Genomic DNA, 27,187 nt, shown 5'->3' on the forward strand with positions numbered 1-27,187 from the left:
TCCAGACCCACCTACATTACCATATCTTCAGGTTCTTTCAGAAAATCAACAAGCTAGGAGCCAATTGTATCTCAGGAGGAATGATGTTCCATAGAGAAGAGCCTTTTTTTTATGGTCCCACCAGAACTACCGCCCTAATAATATCCTGCCTTCCGGGTCTGGTGGGCTGAATGGTGAGCTCCCATTACTTGCTTTTAATGACTGAAAACTTTTGTTTAAATTTATTTATTAAATTTATAAATTGTAAACTAAGAATTCACAATTTAAGAAACAAATTACAAATATGAAGATTTAGTATACCAACTACCTTCTGTGTGAAAATATCTGGTTTTTTACTTTTTTCGCACCCATTAAAGAAGGAGTATTTGAGATTTCATTTTAAAAGCAATAAAATATTTTATTGATTCTTAAGGTATGCAAATAAATGTTGCTTAGTCCAAAAGATAATAGAAAACAGTAACAAAAACCAACATTTTCTCAATAAATCATTTAATAAATATATTTCAACACTATATTTTCCACAGTCCTTCCATCTTCCCCTCTTCAAGCTCACCCATTGAAAATACAATTAATAACTGAAATATAATAAATATAAAAGTAATGTCATAAACTTGTTTTGAGCACAAACTGTCTTTTTCCTTTTTACTAAAAGGCAGTCCACCTTCTCAAAAATTTACATCTCACCCTTGAGTTTGAGTTTCAGGATATACCATTGATACCATAACAATGCTGTAGGGTGATACAAGCAAAAGTTGGTTTGAAGTAATTTATAGCAAAAACTGAATTGAATTCAGACAGGAACTCCCCTTCATAAGTGAGCTAATGTCCTCTCCGTTCCTGAGTATGTCTGGCTTTACTAAGCTGTTTTTAGGAATTCTGAATGGCTCTAGAGAGAAATAAGAAAACGTTTATTCTATACAGTAATTACTTAACTAAAGCTCCCAACATTCTTTATTATTGGTATTCAGACTAATTCTCCATGTTGGAGAATAACAACATAAGCATCTCTAGATAATTAACCATATTAAAGAGTGCCACTTTGGTGTAATGATTAAGGCACCAGCTAGAAATTGAGAAACTGTGAGTTCTTGTCTCACCCTAGGCACAAAGCCAGCTGGATGACCTTGGGCCAGTCACTCTCTCTCAGCCCTTGGAAGGAGGCAGTGGCATACCACTTCCAAAATCTTGCCAAGAAAAATGCAGAGACTTTTTCTGGCAGTCACCAGGAGTCAACACTGATTCAAAGGCACACATGCACATAGCACATTAAGATATTTTCTCCCTGCCTCTTCAATGGGCAATGAAGCCATTAATTGATGATGCTATGCCATAGCAATTGCTGGTTTGTGATGTATGTGCTTTTATTTCAGAGGTAGCCATACTTTTATGGTTTCACTTGGCAGCGAGGAGGAAAGGAGGTGGAATAATAAAAAAGAAAAAATTGAATTTGTTATCAGATCTTCTGCAATGCCTGCCTACTTTGTCTTTTAGAATCTCAGGCTATAAAGCAACATGCCAGGTGCCAGATCAGAAGACAAATGGATGTAGAACCAGTAGGGCAGAAAGTGAATGGATTTAGAATTGGGACTGTGTTGACTTCATGACAATAATCATCAGTGGGTGGCTGGTTTTAGTGTTCCTAGAAATATGAGCATCTGATTATCTGCTGATGCTGCTGATACCTATCTAGCCACTGCAACAGATGATATTGTAAGAATAAGACTTAGCAGTGCACACTTAAGAAAAGCAACTGGTTGGTTAGGAGGAAGGCAACTATAGGAGTTTCCCTTTCCACAGGAAACAGGTTGTGTTTTTTCAGATTCATCTCACTATATTGTTTGGAATGTTCTTTCAGAGAGCATAAAAATGCTCCTCCCAGTCCAGTACGCTCATTCATTTCAAATATAAACCAAACATATAGATGACTTTCCTTCTTCCATGCATGAAGCCATGCTTGCTGTATTGCAGGCATGCACCATCACAATAATCACAATTGTGATTCCAGATTAGTTGTGTTGACCAATCTAATATAGATTGATTTTTCTCAGTTCTGGAGATTATGTGGAATATTTGTGATAGATAAAAGTCTAGCATCCCAAGTTCCTAAAGGACAGAGAGATCGTGGCAAGATTTGGACTTCAGTTTGAAAGCCATATTCTTGTTTTTCCGGGCTACGATTTTCCCCCAGAATCTCCTCGCCTTCTTAGGAATGGTCTCTTTTCTCTTTTGATATGCCAGCCTCTTCTCATTCTTTTCTCTGCTGTCCCTTCTCAGACGAATTTGACGTACTATGCCTTCAAACAGCTCCCTCACGTTATGCTGTACAGCTGCTGAGGTCTCAATGAACTTACAGTCAAACACTACTGCGCAGGCTCGGCCCTCTGGAAAAGATTTGAAGAGAAAATAATTCAGAAGTATTCCTTGGAAGCAGTGCTCTTCAAACATGGAAACTTTAAGATACGTGGACTTTGATTCCCAGAATCCCCCAGGAAGCAAAACACTTACTGCTCACTTAAAAGACAAAAAGGGGAAGAGAAAATATCTCCCTGAATGAAGTCTGTTTCGGTAATGCCACTTTACTACAGGTAGTTCTTGACTTACAACTACAGTTAAGCCCAAAATTTCTGTTGCTAAAGTGAGTTTTTTAAGTGAGTTTTGCCCCATTTTATGACCTTTCTTGCCCCAATTGCTAAGTGAATCACTGCAGTTGTTGAGTTAGTAACACATTTGTGAAGTCAATCTGGCTTTCTCAAGGCCTTTGCTTGTCAGAAGTTTGAAAAAGATGATCACATGACCCTTGGACACTACAACCATCACAAATATGAGTCAGTTGCTAAGCATCTGAATTTTGATCATGTGACCATGGGGATGCTGCAATGGTCATAAGTGTGAAAAACAGTCATAAGTCACTTTTTTCAATGATGTTGTAACTTTAAATGGTTACTAAATGAGCTGTTGTAAGTCGAGGACTGCCTGGACTGTTAATTAATTGTCTTTTGGAATTTAAAACACCTCTACCTTCTCCACTCATAATTGCTGGGCAAACAAGTCATAATGTACATATGGCCTAAAGTTACAGCATCTAAAGAGTTGAAGCAAAAACAACTGAAGAGAAGCATCCTTACCTGAAACAGAAACTTCACGGCACCTTACAAGATCACTTTTGTTGCCTACTAAAATAATAGGAAGATCTTCCATCTGCCGTGCCCTGCGGAGCTGAATCCTTAGCTCAGATGCTCTTTCAAAGCTTGCCCGGTCCGTGATGGAATAGACAATTAAATATGCATCTCCAACTTTCATGCACTGTTCTTGGAGCCATCCTTTTTCCTTCTACTCAAATAAAAAGAGATTTGGAGTCAGAAGTTTAGGCTTCATACCTGGAAGCCCATCATCTACATAAGAAAAGCTAAATATTGCTGGTTACTATAATCATAAAGTTTTCATTATTTTAAATGCATTGTTTGCATTTGTAAACAAGCATTGTATTATGAGGTCACTGGAAGTCGAGCTTGTATATACAATTTGCTTCTGATTGGCAAAATCTCTTTTTCACCAAATTTAGACAGGTAAAATTCATTCCGTACCTCAGTGGTATTCAAATTAACTTGGGTTCTATCCAGTGGTGGGATTCAGCCAGTTCATACCACTTTGGCAGAACTGGTAGCTATTTTTTGTTGCCCAGGCCCAGAATGGACTTCCAGAAGTGGCATCCACATAGAGAACCAGTTGTTCACATATTTGAATCCCACCACTGGTTCTATCTTATGGTTAGGATTTTGAAAGCATCTGATGGGCACCCACACAAAATGGTTACTGTGCAAGACTCACCTATTACTAAAATTGCTGACATGATTCCCAAAGCATTTCTGTGTGTTGCTTACCAATACTCCTTGTTATTCTGGCAATGCATGTCTACAAAATAATCAGTGAATTGGATCCAGGTGTAGATATGAATAATAGGTGGCATAAATGCCCTTCCTTGCCCTCTTAATAAAATTATCCTTATAACCCCCCCTGAAAATGTTCTGTTTATGGATGGAGATCCACTCATTTAGAGAGGACTCTCTTCCTGTTTGCAGCACATCCTATCCCTCTCCATTCCTTGAAGAGAATTCTCACATACTCTGCTTAGCATGTGGGAATGGATTGTGAAAAAGAGGATCTTTTCTACCAGCCTTGCTAAATGTGCCCAGATCTTAATCCAAGTCACCAAGTATCTGTGTATTGTGACTTATGTTGCAACCCATAGCCCAATTAAACAGAGCCCTTAGAATGCAACTAGCCAAAACCAGTTAGAAAAACTATTAGACATATGGTCCTACAAATGTCGCTCCTTGCTTTCCAACATGAAGGGGGTAGACCTACAAAAGGGATCCAAACATACTACTGCAAGTACTGTTTCCCCAACGCACTTGGTGATGAGTCTTGGAAGTAATAAGAAGAATAAGGAAGGAAATAGGAAACCATTGGGAAACCTAAAGACTTCAGACTGGCTGGTAAGTCAAAAATAAATCCCAGAAGTATAGGATAAGTGGAAATTTGCCTAGCTCTTATTCAGAGCTATGGCAAACCTCCAATTTGAGGTTGTGGTGATTTATTTGGCAGGAATAGCCAATACCCTAGATAACAGGGCCAAGATCCAGATGGATCTTGACAGACCTGAACACTGGATCCTATCTAACAAAATGAAATTCAATGTAGAGAAAACTTACACTTAGGCAAGAAAAACCAAAAGTACAAATATAGATTGGGCAAAACCAGGGTTAATAGCAGTAACTCTGAGAGGGGTCTTGGAGTCTTAGCAGACAATCAATTAAATATGAGGCAACAGTGTGCAGCAGAAGCCAAAAAAGCCAATGCAATCCTAAATTGCATTAACAGAGGGATTCAGTCAAGAACACATGAGGTACTAATACCACTCTATAAAGCCTTAGTAAGACCACACCTAAAATACTGCAACCAGTTTTGGTCACACACTATAAAAAGATGTTGAGACTCTAGAAAAAGTGCAGAGAAGAGCAACAAAAATGATTAGGGGACTGGAGGCTAAACATATGAAGAATGGTTACAGGAACTGGGCATGGCTAGTCTGGTGAAGAGAAGGACCAGGGGAGACATGTTAGCAGTGTCCCAATATTTGAGGGACTATCACAGAGAGCAGGGGATCAGCCTGTTTTCCAAAGCACCTGAAGGCCAGACAAGGAATAACGGATGGAAACTGATCGAGGAGATATTTAGCCTAGAAATAAAGAGAAATTTTCTGACAATGGGAACACTCAACCCATGGAACAGATTGCCTTCAGAAGTTGTGGGAGCTTCATCATTGGAAGCTTTCAAGAAGAGACTGTCAAAAATGGTGTAGGGACTCCTAGTAGGGTGTGGGGTTGGACTAGATGACCTACAAAGTTCCTTCCAGCTCTGATTCCATTCCATTCCATGCTATGCTATGCTATGCTATTCTAATAAATAATTAGAGGCTTTTATAAGCAATGAAATAACTTTAGCCAGAATTATTAGTTATATCTTTGTCTGCTAGAAGTAATACCAGCAAGTGAGAGCGAGAGGGGTCCACCACAAACACACTATAGGCCGACCTCAAATGTTTCCCATATAGACTAGCTAACAGATTGTGATTTTGACAGCTAATAGAATAGAATAGAGCTGGAAGGGACGTTGGAGGTGCTCTAGTCCAGCCCCCTGCTCAAACAGGAGAACTCTGAAGTTTGGCTTCTCAATATTTTTAACTGTGCTTGCTGCTAGATTTAACGACTTTTTTAAAAAATGCATTTATGTAAGTACGTGTTTCACTCAACAAAATTAAAGAATAAGAATGAACACATGAACAACATACATGAAAATTTCTGCCTGACAAAATGATTTTGCACACTACCTTGTTTTCCCAGACATCCAGAAGCATTACAGTTGCACTTTCACCATCTACCTGCAAAGTTCGTTCATAGTTGTCTTCTAGAATGGAGAACACAAAAATATGTGACATTTTTTGTTTGTTTTCCTTTTCACTATATAACTCAGACTTAAATGTTAGGCAAGTAAAGGTTAGAAACATGAAAATTCCCTCTTTGGCAGAAATTAAAGAAATCATCAATACATTGTGGATGCCATACCAAAAGAGAAGAGACCACTTTAAAACTATTTCAGGTGGGAAGAATTAGGTAGACTTTTAAGTTTAACAAAACTCTTCATCAGTTATATATCTCCATTTTAACCAACAGCATGTCTTTATGTCAGGGGTCCTCAACCCATGATCCGTGGACCGGTACCGGTCCATGGCATGCCAGCAACCAGTCTGCACAAACAAACAAAGCCCCATCCGTGTGATGCAGACAGCATACAAAACCACGCACTCTCCAGTCCATGGAAAAACCTTTCTCCATGGAACTGGTCCCTGGGTACTTTTTGGGTATCTCTGCTCTATGTAACAAATGAATAAAATACTTTTTCTGCATTGGGAACCACACTTAATACTTGAGTAGCCAGCAAGGAGATACACATAAGTATCAGGAGATGGGAATACAATAAATCAACTTTCAGTTCATATTATTCACATTTAATTGAAATTAAATACAGTGTCTAGAACCCCCATCAAATCATGTGATGATGTTTTCTTCAATTGCATTTTTAAAAAAACCACCACAGTTAAATAAACATTTGGAGGAGGTCTGTCTATCTTGGGCTTCAGTGCTCATACTAACTGAACTCTGATACAAGTTAAGGCATGATCTTCTACTGATTCTTTCACGGTAAGGAAAATTATCTCAGGGATTTTTTTTGGGTTGCATTTGAAATAAATGTTCTCCGGATACCAGCTCAGAAAATATAGCCATCTGTATCTATCAACAGGGCAGCTAAGTCTATTTTGACTGTATCTCATGCCTGTTCTTTCCACTCCAGGACATCACACCAGACAAATGTTAGGAAAAAAACAACTTGTTACATCTGACATTCTTATATCAGACTCTGGCAAAGATCTGAACATTTACATGAGTTCCAGAATGGTATAATTTCCATGGTAGAAAAAAAAAATGACTACATTGACTTTTTGCTGGAGTTCTCTTTCTCCTAAGTAGGACAAGAGGAGTAGAAAGAAGATCCAAAAGGGAAAAAAATTAAAGCAAACATGACCTTTTGACCCCCATGGGAGCTGCAGGCAGTCCTGGAGACTCCAGTTAGGCTTAGTAATGGAAAATATTTGTTTTCACTCAATTTATGGGTGAGCAGGCATTAAGGCTGCAAGCAACTTAAACAGCTTTATTCTGGAGCAAAAGTACATACGGTAGATTCAAGGGGGTGGCTTTTTTTTAGTGTGGCCCTTCCTAATAGAATACGAACAAACTGGCAATTCTCTTCCTTATATTTTTATTACAGTGTTATATTTTTATGCTTCTTAAATTATATTACAATTAAAATTCCTGACAGAGCAAAAGATTGCTTGAATTCACCTGTAATCTATTTTTGTGGCAACTTTGCCAAACTCTAAAATCCTCCCAATGTGTTGGGACTACAATTCCCAGAAATCCAACATCTTTATGTTCTAAAACAGGGGTGTCCAACTTGCAACATCATGTGACGAGTCGCGGCGTATCGTGACTTTTTTCCATTGCCGGCAATGGGGTGGGTGTGGTTTTTGCGGTGGCACATCCGGCCCTTGGGTCGGCAGTCTGACACCCCTGTTCTAAAACAAATGCTCAGAAGGTTCCAGTTCTTGTGGCCATGTTGCAGTGAAGGTGGTGCAAAAAGATCCCAAAATCTTGCTTTCCTCTCAGTCCTCTTGAATTTCTCACTTCCCAGTTCCCAGTGTAACCAATTTTGAAATCCGATTCTGAAGAGATATTTTTAATCACATATACCCCACCTATAGTTCCATAAGTTGCAATTTAAGTTACTCATGGAATAAATAAAGTGCTTAGGCTATTGAATTTAGGCTACTATTACTGCAGTGCCAATATGTAAAATTTAAAATAATACCCACACACTACAAAGCAAAGATAGGACAATATTTATTATATTTTTAGCAAATCCATTTTAAAAGTAAATTATTTGAAGAAGGATGTACGCTGTACAATATGCTGCAAATCTTTTTTTTAATGAAAGGAGAATTTGAAATGTAACATAAATATTGACTTATTGAAATAACCAAATGATGCTTTAAAAGCTGCTGGCCAATTAATTGGGGCTATTGCTTATTCAATCAGCCCCCTCCAAGCTGGAGACTTCAGGAATGATGAAGTTCAATGTTCAACCAAAGAATAGCTTATGGTTGTAATACAACAGAGCAGGTTGAGGAAAGGTGAAGCGAGTGTTTTGTTAGCAGTTCTGCTAAATATGGCAGTTCTGCTATTACGGTAACTAGGGGTGCAGCTCTGGCATAATATGGAGAAGAAAGCAGAAGTTAGCCGTTTCCCTTTCTAAACCCTGAATTATCACTTTTCCTTATGGGAACACGTGTGTGTGTGTGTGTGTGTGTGTGTGTGTGTGTGTGTGTGTGTGTATGTATGTATGTATATTACAGCTCACTTTAATGCAGGGTTATTTGAAAGTGAGTCTTACACTTCATTTAAATCAGTATGTTCTCATTTCCATTGTTCCCACCTTTAATTCTCTGTTTGTTACATTTGACTTTGAGGGACATTTCTAGCTAGACATATATAAAGTTAGACTATAATAGTGCAATCCTTGACCTGCTCACTCAGAAATAGGCCCATTGAGGTTGTTTGTGCCATATTCCCAGGAACATGCAAGTGCAATTTCAGAATTCATCTCTGAATTCAATGCTTGCAATGTTCTTTTAACATAAACTCTTATTTTGCTTGTTTCTAATGCCTTGTCCAAATCCTGGGATAGTTCGTCTAATAGAAATTTTTAAAAAGTACTTTAATGCTAAGTTTGTCTTCTGAACTGATCCCATTTTTAAATTTTGAGTGAGATTAATTATAATGTGTAGAAATGTTACTTTTCTCATATGAATACAATTCTTAAACTTATCAGTTGCTTCTGTACCATTATTCTAATTTGCATGTCACCTTTTTCTATAATATGTACCCTTTGAAAACTCATCAATGATGTGTCTTGCTTGAATTGAAAATATGATGAAGTAGCTGGAATTCTGCACGTTGAATGTTTATGACAATTATCCAGAAGCACTAACTCCTACACAGCAAGCATCAGCAGATGTTACAATCATTACCCTTAGGACACACGATCTTAGTGGAAAATTATATACCCAAAAATGTAACATACACATTTTGGTGAATTTATCAGAAAAGTCTTTGCTTCTTATTTATTGCACATCTGTCAAGTTCAGCTTTTCTCAGATTTGCACAGATTTGGTTTGTTGAGCTCAAGAATTTTCTTTTAAAGTTTGCGCTAACCATTGGGTTTTTTCGGGGGTGCATTTTTTCAAGCGTAGAACTTTTGTTCACACTGTAATCTAATATACACGGTTTCTACAAACAAGTTTCCTTATATTATGCATTTTGATACATTGCATTTACAAATATATACATTATTCAAAAAATAATATTTTAGAATATTTAGAATTTTTTTTTAAAAAAAAGCATACTACATTAGGATGAGAGCTCAGTTTGTGTGTTCATTAAAAAAAAGAAAAGCAAAATCAGATTAAGTTGGCATTACAATGCAAACTGAAAATAGCTCCCTCCAACCTCCAACTGACCCTGCCATCTTCCTTAATAGATAACCACGTTCTGAAATCACTTTGGAGGCCATAGAATTATGACTTCAAGATCAGGAACTCTGAATTTGCTTGCTCCCAAAGGCCTCTTACCCAAAAAGTTTTAACCGGGTGGGGGAGAGGGGAGGGGGCAAGGAACAAAACCACCTACCTCCCAGAAGTTCACAATCGCTGTCCAGGCTGTCATGCACACCTGCAAAGACACTTGCAATGGTGGTTTTGCCAACTCCTTGTTCCCCTATGAGAACCACTCGGTAGCAGCTGTTTCCTGACTCAGTGGAGATGACAGAATCAGAGGACTCTGATGACCAGCTTTTGCGGTAATATTCTTCATGGTTTAGGGTATACCTTTTCTGGCAGTTTGCCTCTTGGGTCTCTTTCTGCACTACCAGATGCTTTCCATCTGTTGGAACACTCCAACGTTGCTGCTGAGGCTGCAAGGCACCACAGCTACTGCCACTGTTGCGACGCATGGTGACATTGTTCAGGGTCATGGCTTTTTCCCTTCGAGACTAAAAAACAGCAACAGTGAAATGGTGAACATCATAAGTACCAGTAGATTGCATACATTGTCTGTCTGACATGGGGAATGCCCACATGTGAAATTCTTGGTGAGCATGCCTTAAGGGCCTAAGACAACTTGCCGTGGCCAACTTGCTGCAGCTAACTTGCCATCGCCAACTCACTGTGGCACAACTCGCCATAGTTAACTCGCCACGGGACTATGCTAATATTGAAGAAATAGTGGAATAGAATCATTAAACAAAGAGTGCCAAAGGATGCCAATTAAATTGAATTGTTGAATTGTCCCACAGCGAATTGTCCCGTGGTGAGTTGGCTGTGGTGAATTGGCCCATTCCCTGCCTGAATGTAGCTTCAAAGAGCTAAAATAGGAGAAAGATACTCATAGCAGTGGAAATTCCTCCTTAAGAAGCAGTTGAGGGCTTAGGAATTGTAACAACTGCTCACCAATAAAAAATACTTTAAACTTGAATTCAAAACTTGGATTGTTTCCTCCATCTGATCATGTAATTTGTGGATGGCTGTTGCTCTCAATAAGAGCGCAGACCAAGTGGCAATACAGTACCATCTAAAAAAGCCATCCAAAGCAACCAAGAAACTTGGGTCTCCTGCAAAGGAGAGCACTTAGTAGAAATCCACTCATCCTGGAGGAAGAGGCCAAGAAGGTCACCTTTGAAAATCCTGGTTTGTTTCTGCTCCCTGTACTCCTGAAAAGCAGCTCTGCAGACCCAAGTGGGCAATCAGAGGCTATACAGTAGAAGAAAGAAGGGATGGCAAACATCCCTATCTCATCTAACAGTCTTTAAGAAAAAGTACCTAAGTTCCTTCCTTTTGCCTTTAAAGGATCAGTAACAACACAAATCTTGTTGTGTGGAGGAGGAAATAATTCAAAAGTGTATCCATGCTATGTTTGTGATGTAAGAACTTCCTTCTACTGTAAAAGGCTGCAATTCATCTCAAGAGTAGTAAGCCAGGACTATCCTCCCTTCCCTACAGATAGTTTATAACTTTGCAGGAAGGATTGCTCAGCACTGGTAAGAGACAATGCTGTGAGGCAATTCTTGAGGCCAGAAACATTTGCAGCTACCATTTTTAGGAAAATTACTTTGATGCTCACCAGCTCCGGTCATGACATCTATTTAGACATCTGGCTTATTTAGGCTAAAGCATGGTTCTTTCTCAGCTGACATAACACCTCTAGAGCTATCGGGCAGAACAGAAGAGAAAGCTGATGTCCCTTTTCCAAAGTGAATATAAGAGCAGCATTTGCAGAACAGCTCTCCTTCACAAAGTGAGCATTTGGTCCACCATTCAGTGATGAGTCCCATGAATGGGAATCTGACTACTTTGGAAGCTAAGACATGCAAACAAAGCAGCAAATGATGTTCTGCCTGACATTTAAGATGCAGACACTTCTCTTTTTGCAAAAGCCCCAAACGTGAGATTCCCAAGGGATACTAAGGAATGCCATGCAGAAAAGCACAAGCAAAACAAGGCTATCCATCTTCTGCTCCACTCCTGGGAACTTTCCCAAGCAAGAATAGTATCAAACTCCTGCACACTGAATACACTTCGCTCTCATTCTAGTCAACAATATCACTTCTTAGAAACAGACAGAATCAAATTCATTTCTATAGCACAAGCTATGCAGCCAACTGGACCGTTAATAATCTGAGTTCAGTGAAAAAAAATACAGCTAGTTCCAATGCAACTTTTAACTTCTATTTCAAATAATGCTTTTTTCTCTCTCTCTCTTTTTGCTCTCTAAATACAAGTCTGCTTGGGTGCTTAAAAGAAGGCTTATTCATTTGTTCTTGGTAAAGAAACACTACCTTGCCGGATGGTTGGTTAGTTTTTTCCTGATTGTCTTTTGCAGCCAGTCGATGTTCCTGATCAGAATCCCTTAGTTCTCAAAGTATGGAACACCGGGCAAATGTCCCACAGAAAATCCTTCATATGTTCAAGGACTGCCTCACTTGATTCTTTCTCAACAAACCTGGTTTATATTAAGCCCATCTGATCAGACACAGGGCTTTTCCGTGACGTCACTGGCCTGTCCACCCAAGAGCCAGCCCCCATCTGGATGGAAGCAGGCATGCAGAAAAGGGGAAGAAGAGAGGGAGCAGGAGAGAAGTTACTGATGCTAACAAAGTAATTGATGTTGTAGTTAAGTTTCTTTTTTCTGCTTTTTTTTTTTTAAAAAAAATCTTCATTATGCTTGTTAAGAGCCAGTTCTGTAAGAGAAAAGCAGAAAAGCACACATGCACACAACTCCTTTGTTGGGAGGAGTGGAGTGCCACTGAAATGAACCATCTGTTTGAAGCCATTTGGATTCATTAATGCAAGCAATGTTGCACAAATCTTAATTGTCTGGAAGTTGTGCTGTACGGGAAATTATCCTCTTTCAAATATGGACACGCTATTTACCCACAAATACCTCCAGGCTCCATTTGTTTAATTATTACTTTATTTTTTTTAAAAAAAAAACTATTGGGAAGGTGGTATGCTGCAAAACAAAATTTCAGTCCCTGGCATCTTATATACTTGCAGAAAAATATTCCCATTAGAATGATAAAGATACCTTGCCTTTGGGTATCTGGTTGCACCCTAATCTCAAAATATTTGCTGCATCCAGTTTTGGTCACCACGATGTAAAAAAGATGTCGAGACTCTAGAAAAGGTACAGAGAAGAGCAACCAAGATGATTAGGGGGCTGGGGGCTAAAACATATAGGGAACGATTGCTGGAATTGGGTATGTGTAGTTTAATGAAGAGAAGGGTGAGGGGTGACATGATAGCAGTGTTCCAATATCTCAGGGGCTGCCACAAAGAAGAAGGAGTCAAGCTATTCTCCAAAGTGCTCGAAGGCAGGACAAGAAGCAACGGATGGAAACTAGTCAAGGAGAGAAGAAACCTAGAACTAAGGAGAAACTTCCTGACAGTTAGAACAATTAACCAGTGGAACAAACTGCCTCCAGAAGTGGTGAATGTTCCAACACTGGAGGTTTTTAAGAAGAGACTGGACAGCCATTTGTCTGAAATGGTATAAGGTTTCCTGCCTGAGCAGGGGGTTGGACTAGATGACCTCCAAGATCCCTTCCAACTTTATTATTATTATTATTATTATTATTATTATTATTATTATTATTATTATTATTATTATTATTATTATTATTTTACATTAAATCTTTATTATGGTCATACACCAGCATAAGGGAGGTGGGGTGTAGTCATTAGAAAAACATAAAGGATACAAAAGAGTAGAAATAAAACTCTAAAAACATTATGGAAGGCTAGACACTATACAAGTACTCTTTATTTAGTGACTGCCTTGCTCAGAGACCATTCATAGTTACGATGGTGATGAAAAAGTAACTTTGCAACCAATCCTCACATTTACAGTCTTTGCATATATGTAAAGCAAAGGAAAACTGAAGTAACACCGTAAGCACAGACACAGTTTTTACTTAGGAACTGCTTCATTCAACAACTGAGTTGCCAGTCTCAATTGTGATCACTAAACAAGGACTTCCTGTAAATGATATATTAATTAAAAACTAAACGTATATATAGAAAGCAAGAATCTAAGTGGTAGGAACACTAGATGGTTGTGGGGAGCATATAAGTTAGTTTGTGGAAGACTATATCAAGTTACAAAGCACTCAAATACAGCAAACTAGGTGCTCATTAAATCTGGTTTATAGGACAGGTCATCCTCCAATGAACTTACCACTGCAAAAGTTATATATTTACTGTAAATCTGTTTAACCTCATCTTTCATCTATACATGAAATGCTACCCAGATTTTTGGGGGCAATATGCAAACAGGGCTTACACTGTAAACTGCCCAGAGAGTGCAGTAAAGTGCGATGAGGCAGTATTGCTAATTGCTATTGCTATTTGTAAAGAAACTGTTACATCAGATAAACTTGTTTTTTGAAGACAAAGGTTATGCTGTGCTAAGAAATCGTATTGCTCAAAGGGTGCTCGGTTCTTTGACTAACTTTATAGCTGGCTTTATTTCTGACTACGCTTAACTTCCCAGAGATCTTGTGGCTGGCTGGCAGCTGGATTGTCTTCTTCTGCACTTTTTGTTAATCTGAGTCTCCTTTAATGATTTCCACTTCTAATATTAAACAAGACAGTGGGCCAACCTTTGCATCAGAAGAGGCAAGAGGTTTACAGACACTTGGGTCACTAAGAGATTAAAGAGTACATTGCAGGAGAAGATGGGAATTGTACTAAACATTTCCAGAAATTATGCAGCACAGTTTACAGATTGGGGTTTGGAAAACATCAACCTGCACATTAAGTTAAAAGCACAACTTGCACTTGAGTCTTTTGATGATAAAAGAAACAGAGCGATGAACAGGTCCAATCTGAAATTCAAACATGAGGAGTGGGAAGGAGTAACCTCCCATCCAATCATCACCAAAGCTGCTAATACCTGATATATAGATTGTTTCTTATACAGGTAGTCCTCCACTTATGACCACAATTGAGCCACAATTTCTGTTGCTGAGACATTTGTTAAGTGAATTTTGCTCTATTTTACAACCTTTCTTGCCGCAATTGTTAAGTGAATCACTGCAGTTTTTAAGTTAGTAACATGGCTGTTAAGTGAATCTGACTTTCCCATTGACTTTGCTTATCAGAAGGTTACAAAAGATGATCACGTGATCGTAGGACACTGCAATTGTCATAAATGTGAGCCAGTTGCCAAGCGTCTGAACTTTGATCACATGAACATGGGGATGCTGCAACGGTCATAAGTGTGAACAATGGTCATAACGCACTTTTTTCAGTGTCATTGTAACTTTGAACAGTCACTAAATGAACTGTTGTAAGTTGAGGACTACCTGTATACTGCTAAGCCATTTAATAACACTTTTTGACTCCAGTAAATTTGGTTGGGTTCACACATGCTATGTCCAAATTAATGCTGTGGTTAAAGTAGACCAAAGGGACGCGGTGGCTCAGTGGGTTAGGATGCTGAGCTTGTCGATCAGAAGGTCAGCAGTTTGGCGGGTCGAATCCCGAGTGCCGCGTAACAGAGTGAGCGCCTGTTACTCGTCCCAGCTTCTGCCAACCTAGCAGTTCGAAAGCACGTAAAAATGCAAGTAGGAAAATAGGGACCCCTACGGTGGGAAGGTAACAGCGCTCCGTGCGCCTCTGGCGTCTAGTCATGCCGGCCACATGACCACGGAGACGTCCTCGGACAAGCGCTGGCTCTTCGGCTTTGAAACGGAGATGAGCACCGGCCCCTAGAGTTGGAAACGACTAGCACGCATGTGCGGGGGAACCTTTACCTTTACCTAAAGTAGACCAGGAAAAGCTATTCTCTCTTTCCTACCAGAAGTCACCCAATGAAAGTGAATCCTGAAAGAATTAGAACATGTGAACTTTGGAATTTGCTTTCATGAGATGTGATTCTGGCTATTACTTTGGACTAATTCATGGATAACCACTTTCTACTAGCTTTGATGCAGTGTGGCAGCCTCTGAAGCCTTCTGCTAAGAGACTAGAGGAGGCTTCCTTGTGCCTGTTGATGGCCCCGGTGAAAACTGCCTGCTAGAGAGTGCAGGGGTCTGGAATCTGATGCAGCAGGGCACTGCTTAAGATGTGCAAGACAAGGTGCATTCCTACTATACCTACAAAGAAATAAATAAAGCGAAGAGCAGAAGTTTTAATGCCTATGGGCCCACAAGGAAAAAAACTGCTATGACCTGGTAAAGACACAATGTGGAAACGAGTCCTCTCACTTATATCTTCATCCTAGGCATGTTGGTGCTGAAATAAATTTCACTGGGTTCACACAGCACACCAAATTCGACTTAATGATATCCAGCATGTGCTTGGACCTTGTATACCATGACTCATTTTAGGAAGATTTTCAAAACAAACTCAAGCAAAAAAATATTTGCCGAAGTCCAAATAGTGCTTGAGATAGATAGAGGCATCTCAGATTTCTCTGCAGGATAGCCAAGAAATACAAAACCATAACAACAGACGTTTTAGGGATCTGTATCAGCTAGATGAAAACTGAAAGTACCAATAATAGTGCTGGAGGGTTAGGAGAAGGACAGAAAAAATTGCCATAAATAAGAAATAACTCTTTGAATGTTTGGACAATGGCATAAATCCAAGAATTTCTAAGACTCGAAAGAATTAGTGCACAGGCATACCCTAATAACTTTTGGCTGAACAGGCACAGTTAAGGAATGTTTCCATATGCTATCTTTATATATGAAGTCTCCCATAGGAGAAATATTCTCAGATGGAGAAACCTTCAGATTATTCTTGAACTGACATGTCTCAGCCAAAACAATAACAATAAGGAGATGAGAAACAGTATAATCATGGGTCAAACCTAAAGATTTCTTGTGGTACAATTAAAATTGGACTGCAATACTAATCTTGAGCTCCTGAAGCAAATATGAGATATAAATCAAATAATTAACAATATGAGAGCTACTTTCATTTAGTAGTTAAGACACAAGGCTAGAAATGGAAAGGCTATGGATTCTAGATCTTAGCTATGAAGGCAACTGGGTATCATTGGACCAGTCACTTTCTCTTAGCCCTAGGAAGGCAAAGGCAAACCGTTTCTGTAAATCTTTTTTTTTATTGAAAAGTTTTTCAATACATTTTATCTTTAACAAAACAACCCCTCCCCACCCCCACCCCCCCATCCCAGCCCAGCCCAACCCTCCCCCCCTCCCCTTCCCCCCTCCCCGACTTCCCCGAGCTAAATACAAGGTATAAAAGTAAAAAACAATCATAAACTACCATATGCTAATAACAATAAACTATTAAGTCTATCGCACTTTAGCTCATATAAAATGACTACAAGCAATATAAATATCACATCGGTACTTATTCAAATGCTAAATGAAACTTTTTAGTCCCATATTTATTCTGGATGTAATCAATCCATTTTTTTCCACTCCAGGATATATCCTTGTTGCGAATGGTCTTTCAAATACGCCGAGATCTTTGCCATTTCCACCAGGTTAGAAACTTTTAAAGTCCATTCCTCTATAGTCGGCAGTTCTTCCTTCCGTTTCTGTAAATCTTGACAAGAAAACTGCTGTCCATACAGTCACCAGGAGTCAAGACTGACTTGAAGGCACCTTCCCCACCAAAGGAAAAAATTCAAGCCAAGGGTAAATGAGCATAGCTTCAGAGGCAATCCAATTAATGTAAGGAAAGAATAATCACATAAATTCATTAACAATCACAGTACTGTTTTAAATATGCTAAAGTAGTTATTTCATCACTAAAATAATTGAACTAACAAAGAGGTCAATTACCCAGTACATTTGTATAGTAACTAGCAACAATCTGGTGTATCAAACAGAAAAAGCCACAACAAAGTAACACATTCGATACGCTTATTAAATATAGTTAACTTTTTTTATTTAAACCAACTAAGTTCTGGCTGGATCAAATTGTGTAATGAGCAATATTTTAATCTGGCAAAGATCCCATAGAAGAAAAAAAAACAGGATATGCTGGGCAATTAGTTCCACCATGTAATCACTTTGTACCTGGCCTTGTTACAAGACATTTAAACTAATCAACCCTAACCCCCTTGGACCGCCTGAAGCATGGTTTGGCAACATGCTGTCACAGTTACAAGTATCACAGAATAACACTGTTGAAAGTCAATATTTTGGAAATTCGGTGTCCACACCTATTATTTTTGGAAGTATCTGACATCTGAGCCCTTATGCCATAAAAATACTAGCAAGACTTGAATACATCATCCACCTCTCCACCATTGGCCAAGTAGTAGTGGGGAACCATTTTGGTACCTACCAGTGTTTGGGAGATATGCTAAATGTTCCTGGGTTTCTCATCATTGAGAAATGTAATGAAGAGGCTTGTTTGGTCTACTTTCTATACCCAGTTAGTGTTTTTGAAGGACTAACTGGACATTTCCAGTTTTGGCTGGACTGTGCTGTTTGCACAACATGGATAACCAGGTAAGCATAGTTAACCCAAAATAAAACATTTCTATATGGATTAAAAGTAATTATCTTTTGTATGATGGCTAACTGAGTGATGTGTTTGCATAACACACGTATCCCAGCAGTGTCTCAGTTAAGCATGCCATGTGAAAAGTGCTAAGGTTATGCTGCTAAATAAAAGGAGAGGGTAATTATGTGTTTACATGGCAGCACCTGGCTGCAACTCCTTAACTCAAATGAGAATGGAAAGAAGAGAGCAAGTTAATGGCACTAGACAGAAAACTGTGCATTTTAATCCTGTTTTAGTCCTAAAGCCATCCGGGTATCTTTGGCTCTCTCTCTCTCTCTCTCTCTCTCTCTCTCTCTCTCTCTCTCTCTCTCTCTCTCTCTCTCTCTCTCTCTCTCTCTCTCTCTCTCACTCTCACTCTCACTCTCACTCTCACTCTCACTCTCACTCTCACTCTCACTCTCTGTCTTGGGAAGAAGGCAATGGCAAACCACTTCCAAAAAGCGTTGCTAAGAAAACATCAGGAAGTTATTTGTATAATCAGGCATGCTCTCTCTCTCTCTCTCTCTCTCTCTCTCTCTCTCTCTCTCTCTCTCTCTCTCTCTCTCTCTCTCTCTCTCTCTCTCTCTCTCACACACACACACACACACACACACAGAGGCATCATCAAGAGTTGTGATTTGAGTGCCACCAACTGCTCTGAATCATTTTTTTCTTTTGAATCTATGGCTCTAAAAGTCAAGATGCATTATTTATTGCATTTTTGTTGTGCGTTTATCTGAGTTCTCAGTATATTCAGTCTGTAAATGATTTTATGCCCACAACTCTGTAAAGTGAGGCATATTGAGAAGGACACTATGGCCCAAAGACATCCAGTGAGCGGCAACTTGAATTTGGTTCTCCTCGATCCAAACCTGACACTTTAACCATTGCTACCAATTTCTGTCATTAAAACAAACCTTCAATTTACAAGGCAAAAGAGCTTAGGCTGGTTATGATGCTCAAGACTGAAGCAATTTATGATCCTGTTAGTCAAGAATTTAAAAAGGAATCACCCTGCTGCACAAGCTAACAACAAATACTTTGGAAAAACAGTTTGATTCATTTTAAACAACTTTGTCAGGCCATAAGAAATAGTCAAATGTATGACAGACATAATTCAGAGAAACTCATCTAGCCTTATGATCTAATAGAGATAATAGCCTTTAAGGACTCTCCCACCACAAACACTGATCCTGTTTCAAGATAAATGGAAAAATATTTTGATCTCCTAGCTACAACCAGGCACCTATATCACCCCCTCTTTACAGGCTATTGGATAGTTTCCTGAGGATACTTTTTTCCAAACCCCCCCCTCAAAAAAAACCCCATTTAAACAGCTTTCTCAGACTCATAGCCTGCCAGATATACTGGATTTCAAGCCTATTTAAAGTGGCCTTAGCCAGGCCAGCTATCATTGGTAGAAGCTGAAATTCAGCACATCTGGAGGACAGGAGTTGGAAAGAATCATCTTTATAATTGTATGTTTATATAAAATAAAATAATTAGACCTGGTCACTTTTTTAGTAACAGCCCCAAAAGCAATAGCTCAAGCAGGCTCTATGCTAAACTAGTGTAGAGCTCTTTGGTGGCGCTGGAGTGAATTTGGAAAGCAGCAAAGCTGAGCACATAAGGGCAGCTATTTGTCTGAAATGGTATAGGGCAGACATGTCAAACACAAGGCCCGGGGGCCGAATCCGGCCCGTGAAGTGGTTTCATGTGGCCCACGAAGCCATCCTGGAAATAGTGAGGGAACGGCCCCCACTGCCTTGGCCCGGCCCAGAGACCCTCCTTCTGCCAGAGACCCTCAGATCTGTCCCACTCCTGCCCAGGCCCCCATAGGCACCCTTGATGCGAATGATGTAGAGCTGGCCACGCCCACCCAGTAGGCCATATGCACTCTAGCCACGCCTACCCAATAGGCCACACCCACCCTGGCCATAACCAACCGGCCCCCTGAGGGCAACCGCAATGCTGATATGGCCCTCAATGAAATTGAGTTTGACACCCCTGGTATAGGGTTTCCTGCCTGAGCAGGGGGCTGGACTAGATGACCTCCAAAGTCCCTTCCAACTTTGTTATTCTATTCTGCTCTGTTCTGAGTTTCTCAGCAACATATCCAATATCTACCAAACCAAGGGAAAGGCTGGTGATTTCAAGGGATGTTAACATAAAAACACTACTGTGATAGTTTTCTTTGTTAATTTTTGTTAAAAATCTAAGTAAAATTAAGGCACCCCCTCCAAACACATTTCATGTGAGATTTTGATTCTGAAATACCATTAAAAAGTCGAGAAAAACTCTGTCATTCAACAACTAAAGGAATAAAGACGTTCTCTGATGCCAGTGCTTAAAACATTGTGAGTATTGTTACAGGCACATACCCAACTTTTAAACAGTGAAAACTGCCAGAGGTGCCATGGCTTACCCAGGATTATGTCCTTGTGAGGAAATAACTCAAAGCTAATACTATGCTATACACACACACACACACAGAGAGAGAGAGAGAGAGAGAGAAGGCATATGATAGGTAGTTTGCAGCATTAACCCTCCAACAAATTGCTGTTATTATCAGATATATTAAATTACTGAGAAAAATTGCCAGCTGTCTTCCTTCTCTCAATTCCATAGTAAATTGTCTTTGTTACCTACAGTATCTCTCTCCAAAAATATGCACACAGGCACACCTGCACAACCCTCATCCCCTCCCTCCTTAGAATTTTGGAAGCAGGAAATTTTGGTTTTGGTTTTGTTAAAAAAAAAGGTGATGCCATTGGCTCATGAAAAGCCCATGGAGAATATGTGGCTGCATCTGGCCAATGATCAGCGAACGCCATTCTTAAATTTTTCTGCACAAAGGAAGGACATGATGTTCCAGCTGCAATTAAGCTCTTTCTGGCCAAGTCGCTAGCACAACTTCTCTACAGGACCTTGCTCAGACCCTCAGCTTTGTGTTTTACACCATTGGAAATCCAAATTTATTAGAACAATTCTCCAGATGTGTCCCAAATGCACTTCTGTGCCTGAAGACAGGACTGATAAAAGTCGAAGCTTCCTTAAATATCTGGCTAATGCTTACTTGCTTTCCACAAGGCCTTGCTCCATGAATTCTTCAAGATAAATTCTCCTCTGCATGAATCAAGGCAGTTGAGTCCAATCTTGCCCAACTAGGCTTCTAATCAGCCTCAATTCTCAAATTGGACTAAGACCAAGCAAAACAAACCTTGCGATAAAGGGTAGAGGACATCAAGAGGCAAGCTGCCTTAGGTATAGTTCCGATGTTTCTGGCTCCAGACTCTAATAGATATGTTGTTACACCTGCCAGTTATCTTAGTCAGTTAGAGTCAGTAAACCATCGGAAAGCATTTTCACTCACAGTGTGCCATACATTTCCATCGGCCATCTCTGCTCCTGTGGCTCAGGAGAGGTGGAGACCATTGGACACATACTCTTTCGATGTTCCTTCTATAGAGCTATTTGAAAAAACATATCCCCCACCATAATTGATAGGTATCTTGGTCATTTGGAAAGTATTTATCTCCAGTGGCTGCTTAAGGACAAGCAGGCAGTGATCACAGTGCAGGTGGCTAGATTCTGCGCAGCAGCATTGGGGATTCGCCAGAAACGTAAATAAATATTTTAGACCTTTTTAATAACCTTTTATAATTAATTTTATTACGTGTTTTTATCCAGCATTAGACTATACTCAATGTATTTTTATTGTCAGGTCAGTATGATTCAGTTTTTCTGAAGGTAGCTAGGTTTTGTAATACTGTCTGTAAAACTAGGCAGACCTTGGTGACCCATTGATTACATCATTGATTGTAATACATTGCTATGTCTTCTTGTGTTTGGTTGTGTTTAGTTTTGTTTTATTTGAAGGTTTATTTATTTATTTATTTATTTATTTATTTATTTATTTATTTAAATTTTTATACCGCCCTTCTCCCGAAGGACTCAGGGCGGTGTTGGCCTTTATGTGTTGGCCTTTGGCTATAATAATAAAGACTGGTAAAGGTGTATTTTCAGAAAAAGCTAATATCCCTGAATGGACAGATAATTACCAATTATGGAATGAATGCTCAATTTGGACATTAGTAAAAGATATCACAGAGAGCCAGTTTCGTGTAGTGTGAAGGCATCAAACTATAAACCAGGAGACTGTGTGGTCTAGGCACAAAGCCAGCCAAATGACCTTGGGCCAGTCATTCTCTCTCAACCCTAGAAGGAGGCAATGGCAAATCACTTCTGAGTAACATTGCCAAGGAACCTGCTAGGACTTGTCTAAGCAGTATCTGAGAACTCAATATGATTGAATGGAAGAAAAAATGTCAGGCCAAATAAACTGAATTCTTTACATGATATAAAAAGTTCCAATTAAAAATGTTCTAATTTTTTTGAGCTTAATGCCAAAATCTCCATTCTGTGTATTTATAAATGTTAAAAAACAAACAGAGAAAAAAGAAAGGAAAAAACACTCCTAAAATAGAGATAAGTATTTATCTATCACCTTCAGCAAAGCCCACAAAGTGAAAACTGGAGATGAGGAGGAAGTCTATTCTGTGGCTGGATCAAGATATGATCAGATTAGAAAAGGGAGGATCACCAGAGAGCACAGTATCTATTTTTTCAGGCTCTACAGAGACTGTAGATCAGGGGTCTTCAAACTTGGCCTTTTTACGACTTGTTGACTTCAGCTCCCAGAATTCCTCTGTCAGCATGCCTGGCTAAGGAATTCTGGGTATTGAAGTCCACAAGTCATAAAAGGCCAAGTTTGAAGACCCCTGCTGTAGATGATCTCGTACAATGTTGCCAAAGTAATCTTGCCGGGTGCTGTCCAAGTAGCATCTGTGTAAATGCAAATCATTTTTGTCAGCAACCCCCCCCTATTATTTTAGATTTGCATTTTTGCTTTTTCTCTCCAGAAGCTCAAGGCAGCATGTGTAGTATTCCCTCCCTGCAAACAACAGCCCTGTTAAATAGATCAGATGAGAGGTCATAATTGGCAAATACTTATACATGTTAATATGTGCATAATTATACTTTCTTGGCCAATGGGAGATTTCAGTTTGGGATCCTTAGTCTTATGCCAATATCATAACAACTGCATTACATTGTTTCTTAAGATTACATACACTACTCTCATTCCCTTAAATCCAGCTATGAAGTCCTTTCCAAAATCCCAGAAAAATGTACTACTGTTATGATAGTCTTAATTCCATTACATCTAGATTAATGTGGGACCAATACAACCATTCTCGCTCACTTGTAGAATACACCTAAAATGGTGTTGATGTGGATATCCAGGATTTGCATGCAAAAAGCCCTAGAATGAAGAAACCATCCCAACTTTTCACATGCCAATGCCAATTCTACAAATATTTGCTGATGCAATGAGAACATTTATTCTTAACCATTATTGTTGATCTCTGTCATTCTACACTTTATCAAAATTGCCTGTAAACGTCACCTCTACTCAGAATATTAGTACAGTATCATTCTGGATCCTCTTACCTAGTAGAAACTTTGCTTGTTCTGAGTGATCTATGGTCCTCCAAGATATTACTAATAGTAAACAAAAACTCTAGCACAAATACCATAACAAAATCAATATAATAGCAATATAATTTCCCAGATGCTGAGGAGCAACCCCAATCACTCCTAACAAACTGAATTAATAGTTTTTCATGACTATTTGCACAATATATGAACAGTAAGAATTAGAATAACAAAATTAGAGCAGTAAGAAAACTTGAGATAAGTCTTAGATAGTAAAGAAAATTCTTTCTTTGTCTTTTTCCTCAATCTCTGTTGCTTAAATTTCAGCAATCCAAAAATTTGCCAAGAGTTGTTTCAACATTATGAATATCCCAAAGCATATCAAGTAATTAACATTTTAAGCAGACTTTTACAGCTACTGAATACAGTGGCTTATCCTATCACGTCACCAATGATATGATCCTTTCTCTCAGACTTTCACCACCCAGATGTCTCGCTAGAGACTCTAAATTAACACTCTCACCCTCCCTGCCCAAAGCAATGAGGCTGATGGGAATTATAATTCAATGACAGCTGTAGATATTAGTGGATAAGATTGTGTAAAACTACTTACACAAACTGTTTTGTTTAAATTACATGAATTATTTAAGGAATTGTATCTAACATTACTACAAATTACTACATTAACTAAGTCACTAACATTACTACAAATATTATTTTGAAAAAAAGGATTTCAGTAGTTTTGAGACACTTGTCGTTTATTTACATGTACTCCAGATGTGTGGACTTCAAATTCCAGAAATCTCAGCAACATCCATCCTAGCTGATGAATTCTGGAAAATCCATATATCTGGAGGGTACCCAGTTTGGAGAAGGCTGCATTAAGGAACCACTGTTGCTTGTAGAATTATGTAACATAGGCTGGATACTTTTGCCTGTGTTGACTTAAGTATTAAAGTCTATTAGAATAATGTTCTACAAGATGTAGCCTGCCAAATGTGTTAAACTCTGATTTTCCTTGTTCTCGTGATAGCTGTAGATTGTGAATATTGAAATTTAAACCAGGGAAGACTCTTGTCCATTATCTTCTCTTGTTTTTAACATTCCTGCAAGGCCAAAGCTATCATCAGGAATTGAGACAGTCACATCATATCACTCCATTCAAATTGTCTACATTTTCCAAATGCTGAATCTTTTATTTTACATGCAACTTTTCTCCCTGATTCTTTAGCACTCAAGGGGGGAAAAAGCCAAATGCTCAAAAAGAGGCCAAGATATTTGGACAGCAGCAATTCACCTTCCTTTTCTGGAAGTGTCTGGGGAATTCCAGCGACAGATTTACTGTAGTCTGCAAAATGGGCTCACACAGGCTGCTATCTTGCCATAATGTTTGTTTCAATAATCCCACAAACTTTAAATATTAGACAGCTGGCATTGCTAGCTAGAAAAACAAGATGAAACATGACCTAGTTTAAAATTCTAATGCTCCTTTTGAATCAACAATAAGTTTTCAGGAAGATTTTTGTGATCCTGATCAGGCATTATCATGGCCTGTTATGTACTGGGCTTGTGGTACCTCACCACGTGCGTTGCTGGAGAACTAACGGTTCTCCAGCAACCCAGACAAGACGTCTCCGGTCCTGCAATTGGTCAACTTTGGGGGGCAAGCATGGGTTCAATCCGATTGGTTGCTACCAGAGGGTCCGGCTATACTGTATATTGTGGGTTAATTGTTATATATTTATTACATTTGTTTAATTCTTTTTTAAATTTTGTATTTTATTTGTAGAATAAATTCCAGCTTTGGTAATATTCTGTTTCTTCTTTGGCTTTCAGCCTCATAGTTAGTCTGTCCATCTTGGTGCATTCCCGTATTTTTTTAATTACTTCTTCCTCTGATGGTATTCTATATTATAGCCAAAGTTTTTCGCCCACCTTATCATTGTCTCTTTAGTTTGTTCACTTTCCATCTCTAAAATTAACAAAAAATTATACATTTTCTTAATTAATTTCTCATCAGAAGTTAATAATATCTTATCAGTTTGTTCTTTATAAAATCCGTACAGTTTCACATCTTTTTCATATCTATTTTGTATCTGTAACAATGCCCACCATGACATGTTGATGCCGATTTTCTAGCTCTTGTTTTGATTTTAATGTCCCATCAGTATTCAAAATATCTCTATATGCCCAAGTTTTTTCAAAACCTAACAAATTTGGGTGTGAGAAAGCTTCCGTCGTTGATAACCGGATGGCACCGGATCTCTGCTCCTTCCGGCACGGGTTAAAGACCCATTTATTCGAACAAGCTGGCCTGGCCTGAGGGGGGAATGTCTGGGTTTTTATGGGTTTTTTATATTTGATTGTTTTAATTGGGCAATTTATTTAATCTTTTTTTAACTTTTGTATTTCTATTTATATGCCCTGTTCACCGCCCTGAGTCCTTCGGGAGAAGGGCAGTATAAAAATCCAATAAATAAAATAAAATAAATAAATAAATAAATAAATAAATAACCACCCTGGGATTTTTACATATATTTTAGTTTTAATTTTTTCCCATACTGTTAACAAAGCATTTCTAATACAGTGATTTTTGAAAATACTTATGAATTTTGTTTTTCCCGTACCAGAAAAAATCGTGCCACCCCAATTGTAAGTCATGTCCCTCCAAATATAACAACCTTTTATTCCTAAGCATTATCCATTCTTTCACCCATGTTAATACAGATGCTTGATAATGCAAAGCCCACTCAGGTAGGCCAAAGCCTCCATTTTCCTTAGCATCTTGCAACGTTTTCATCTTTATTCTAGCTTTCTTTCCTTGCCATACAAACTTCAAAATTAATGAATTCAACTCTTGGAAGAATTTTTCCCCAAGTTTTATCGGAATTGTTTGAAATAAAAATAAAATCTTAGGCAATATATTCATTTTAACTGTAGCAATTCTTCCTAGTAATGACAATTGTAAATTCTTCCACTTTTCCAAGTCTAGCTTTATTTGTTTCAATAGCCTTGTATAATTGTCTTCTTTTATTGTTGAGCATTTGGCTGATAAATATATACCCAAATATTTAACCTTTTTCACTATCTGTACCTCTGTTGCTTCTGACAATCGGCAAAAAATGAATATTCTACTTAATTTGTCTTTTTTATCTCTAACAATGTCTACAAAAATACAATCTGGCAAGCTAAACCTACTGATTTGGAAAGATTACAATTAGATTTAAGAGGTGTGATTCAACTTATCTGATGAAATACTATATGACTAAACACCTGTTTGAATATGGTTAAAAATATAAAGTTTGGATATAAACAGACTCTATAGTAAGATAGCTAGATGGTATACCATATGATTAAATACATGTTTGAATATGGTCAAAAGAATAGACAAAGCTTCGACATAAAGGGGCCCTATAGTAAGACGGATAAGACAAA

At 38.6% G+C, this 27,187-nt stretch overlaps 1 protein-coding gene across 1 annotated transcript; it reads right to left on the reverse strand.

The window, feature by feature from the left end:
* Positions 1 to 350: 350 nt before the first annotated feature.
* On the reverse strand, positions 351 to 12,204 carry GEM (GTP binding protein overexpressed in skeletal muscle). Its single transcript, XM_083361158.1, has 5 exons — positions 12,067 to 12,204; positions 9,864 to 10,224; positions 5,891 to 5,967; positions 3,126 to 3,330; positions 351 to 2,381 (listed from the first exon to the last, which is right to left on the reverse strand). Exons 2-5 carry the CDS (start codon positions 10,204 to 10,206, stop codon positions 2,104 to 2,106), a joined length of 903 nt encoding a protein of 300 aa, XP_083217284.1. The 5' UTR covers positions 10,207 to 10,224; positions 12,067 to 12,204; the 3' UTR covers positions 351 to 2,103.
* Between the last annotated feature and the right edge of the window lie 14,983 nt (positions 12,205 to 27,187).

Source organism: Vipera ursinii (genome assembly GCF_947247035.1).
Source record: "Vipera ursinii genome assembly, chromosome: 3".
In the NCBI taxonomy this organism is placed as follows: Eukaryota; Metazoa; Chordata; class Lepidosauria; order Squamata; family Viperidae; genus Vipera; species Vipera ursinii.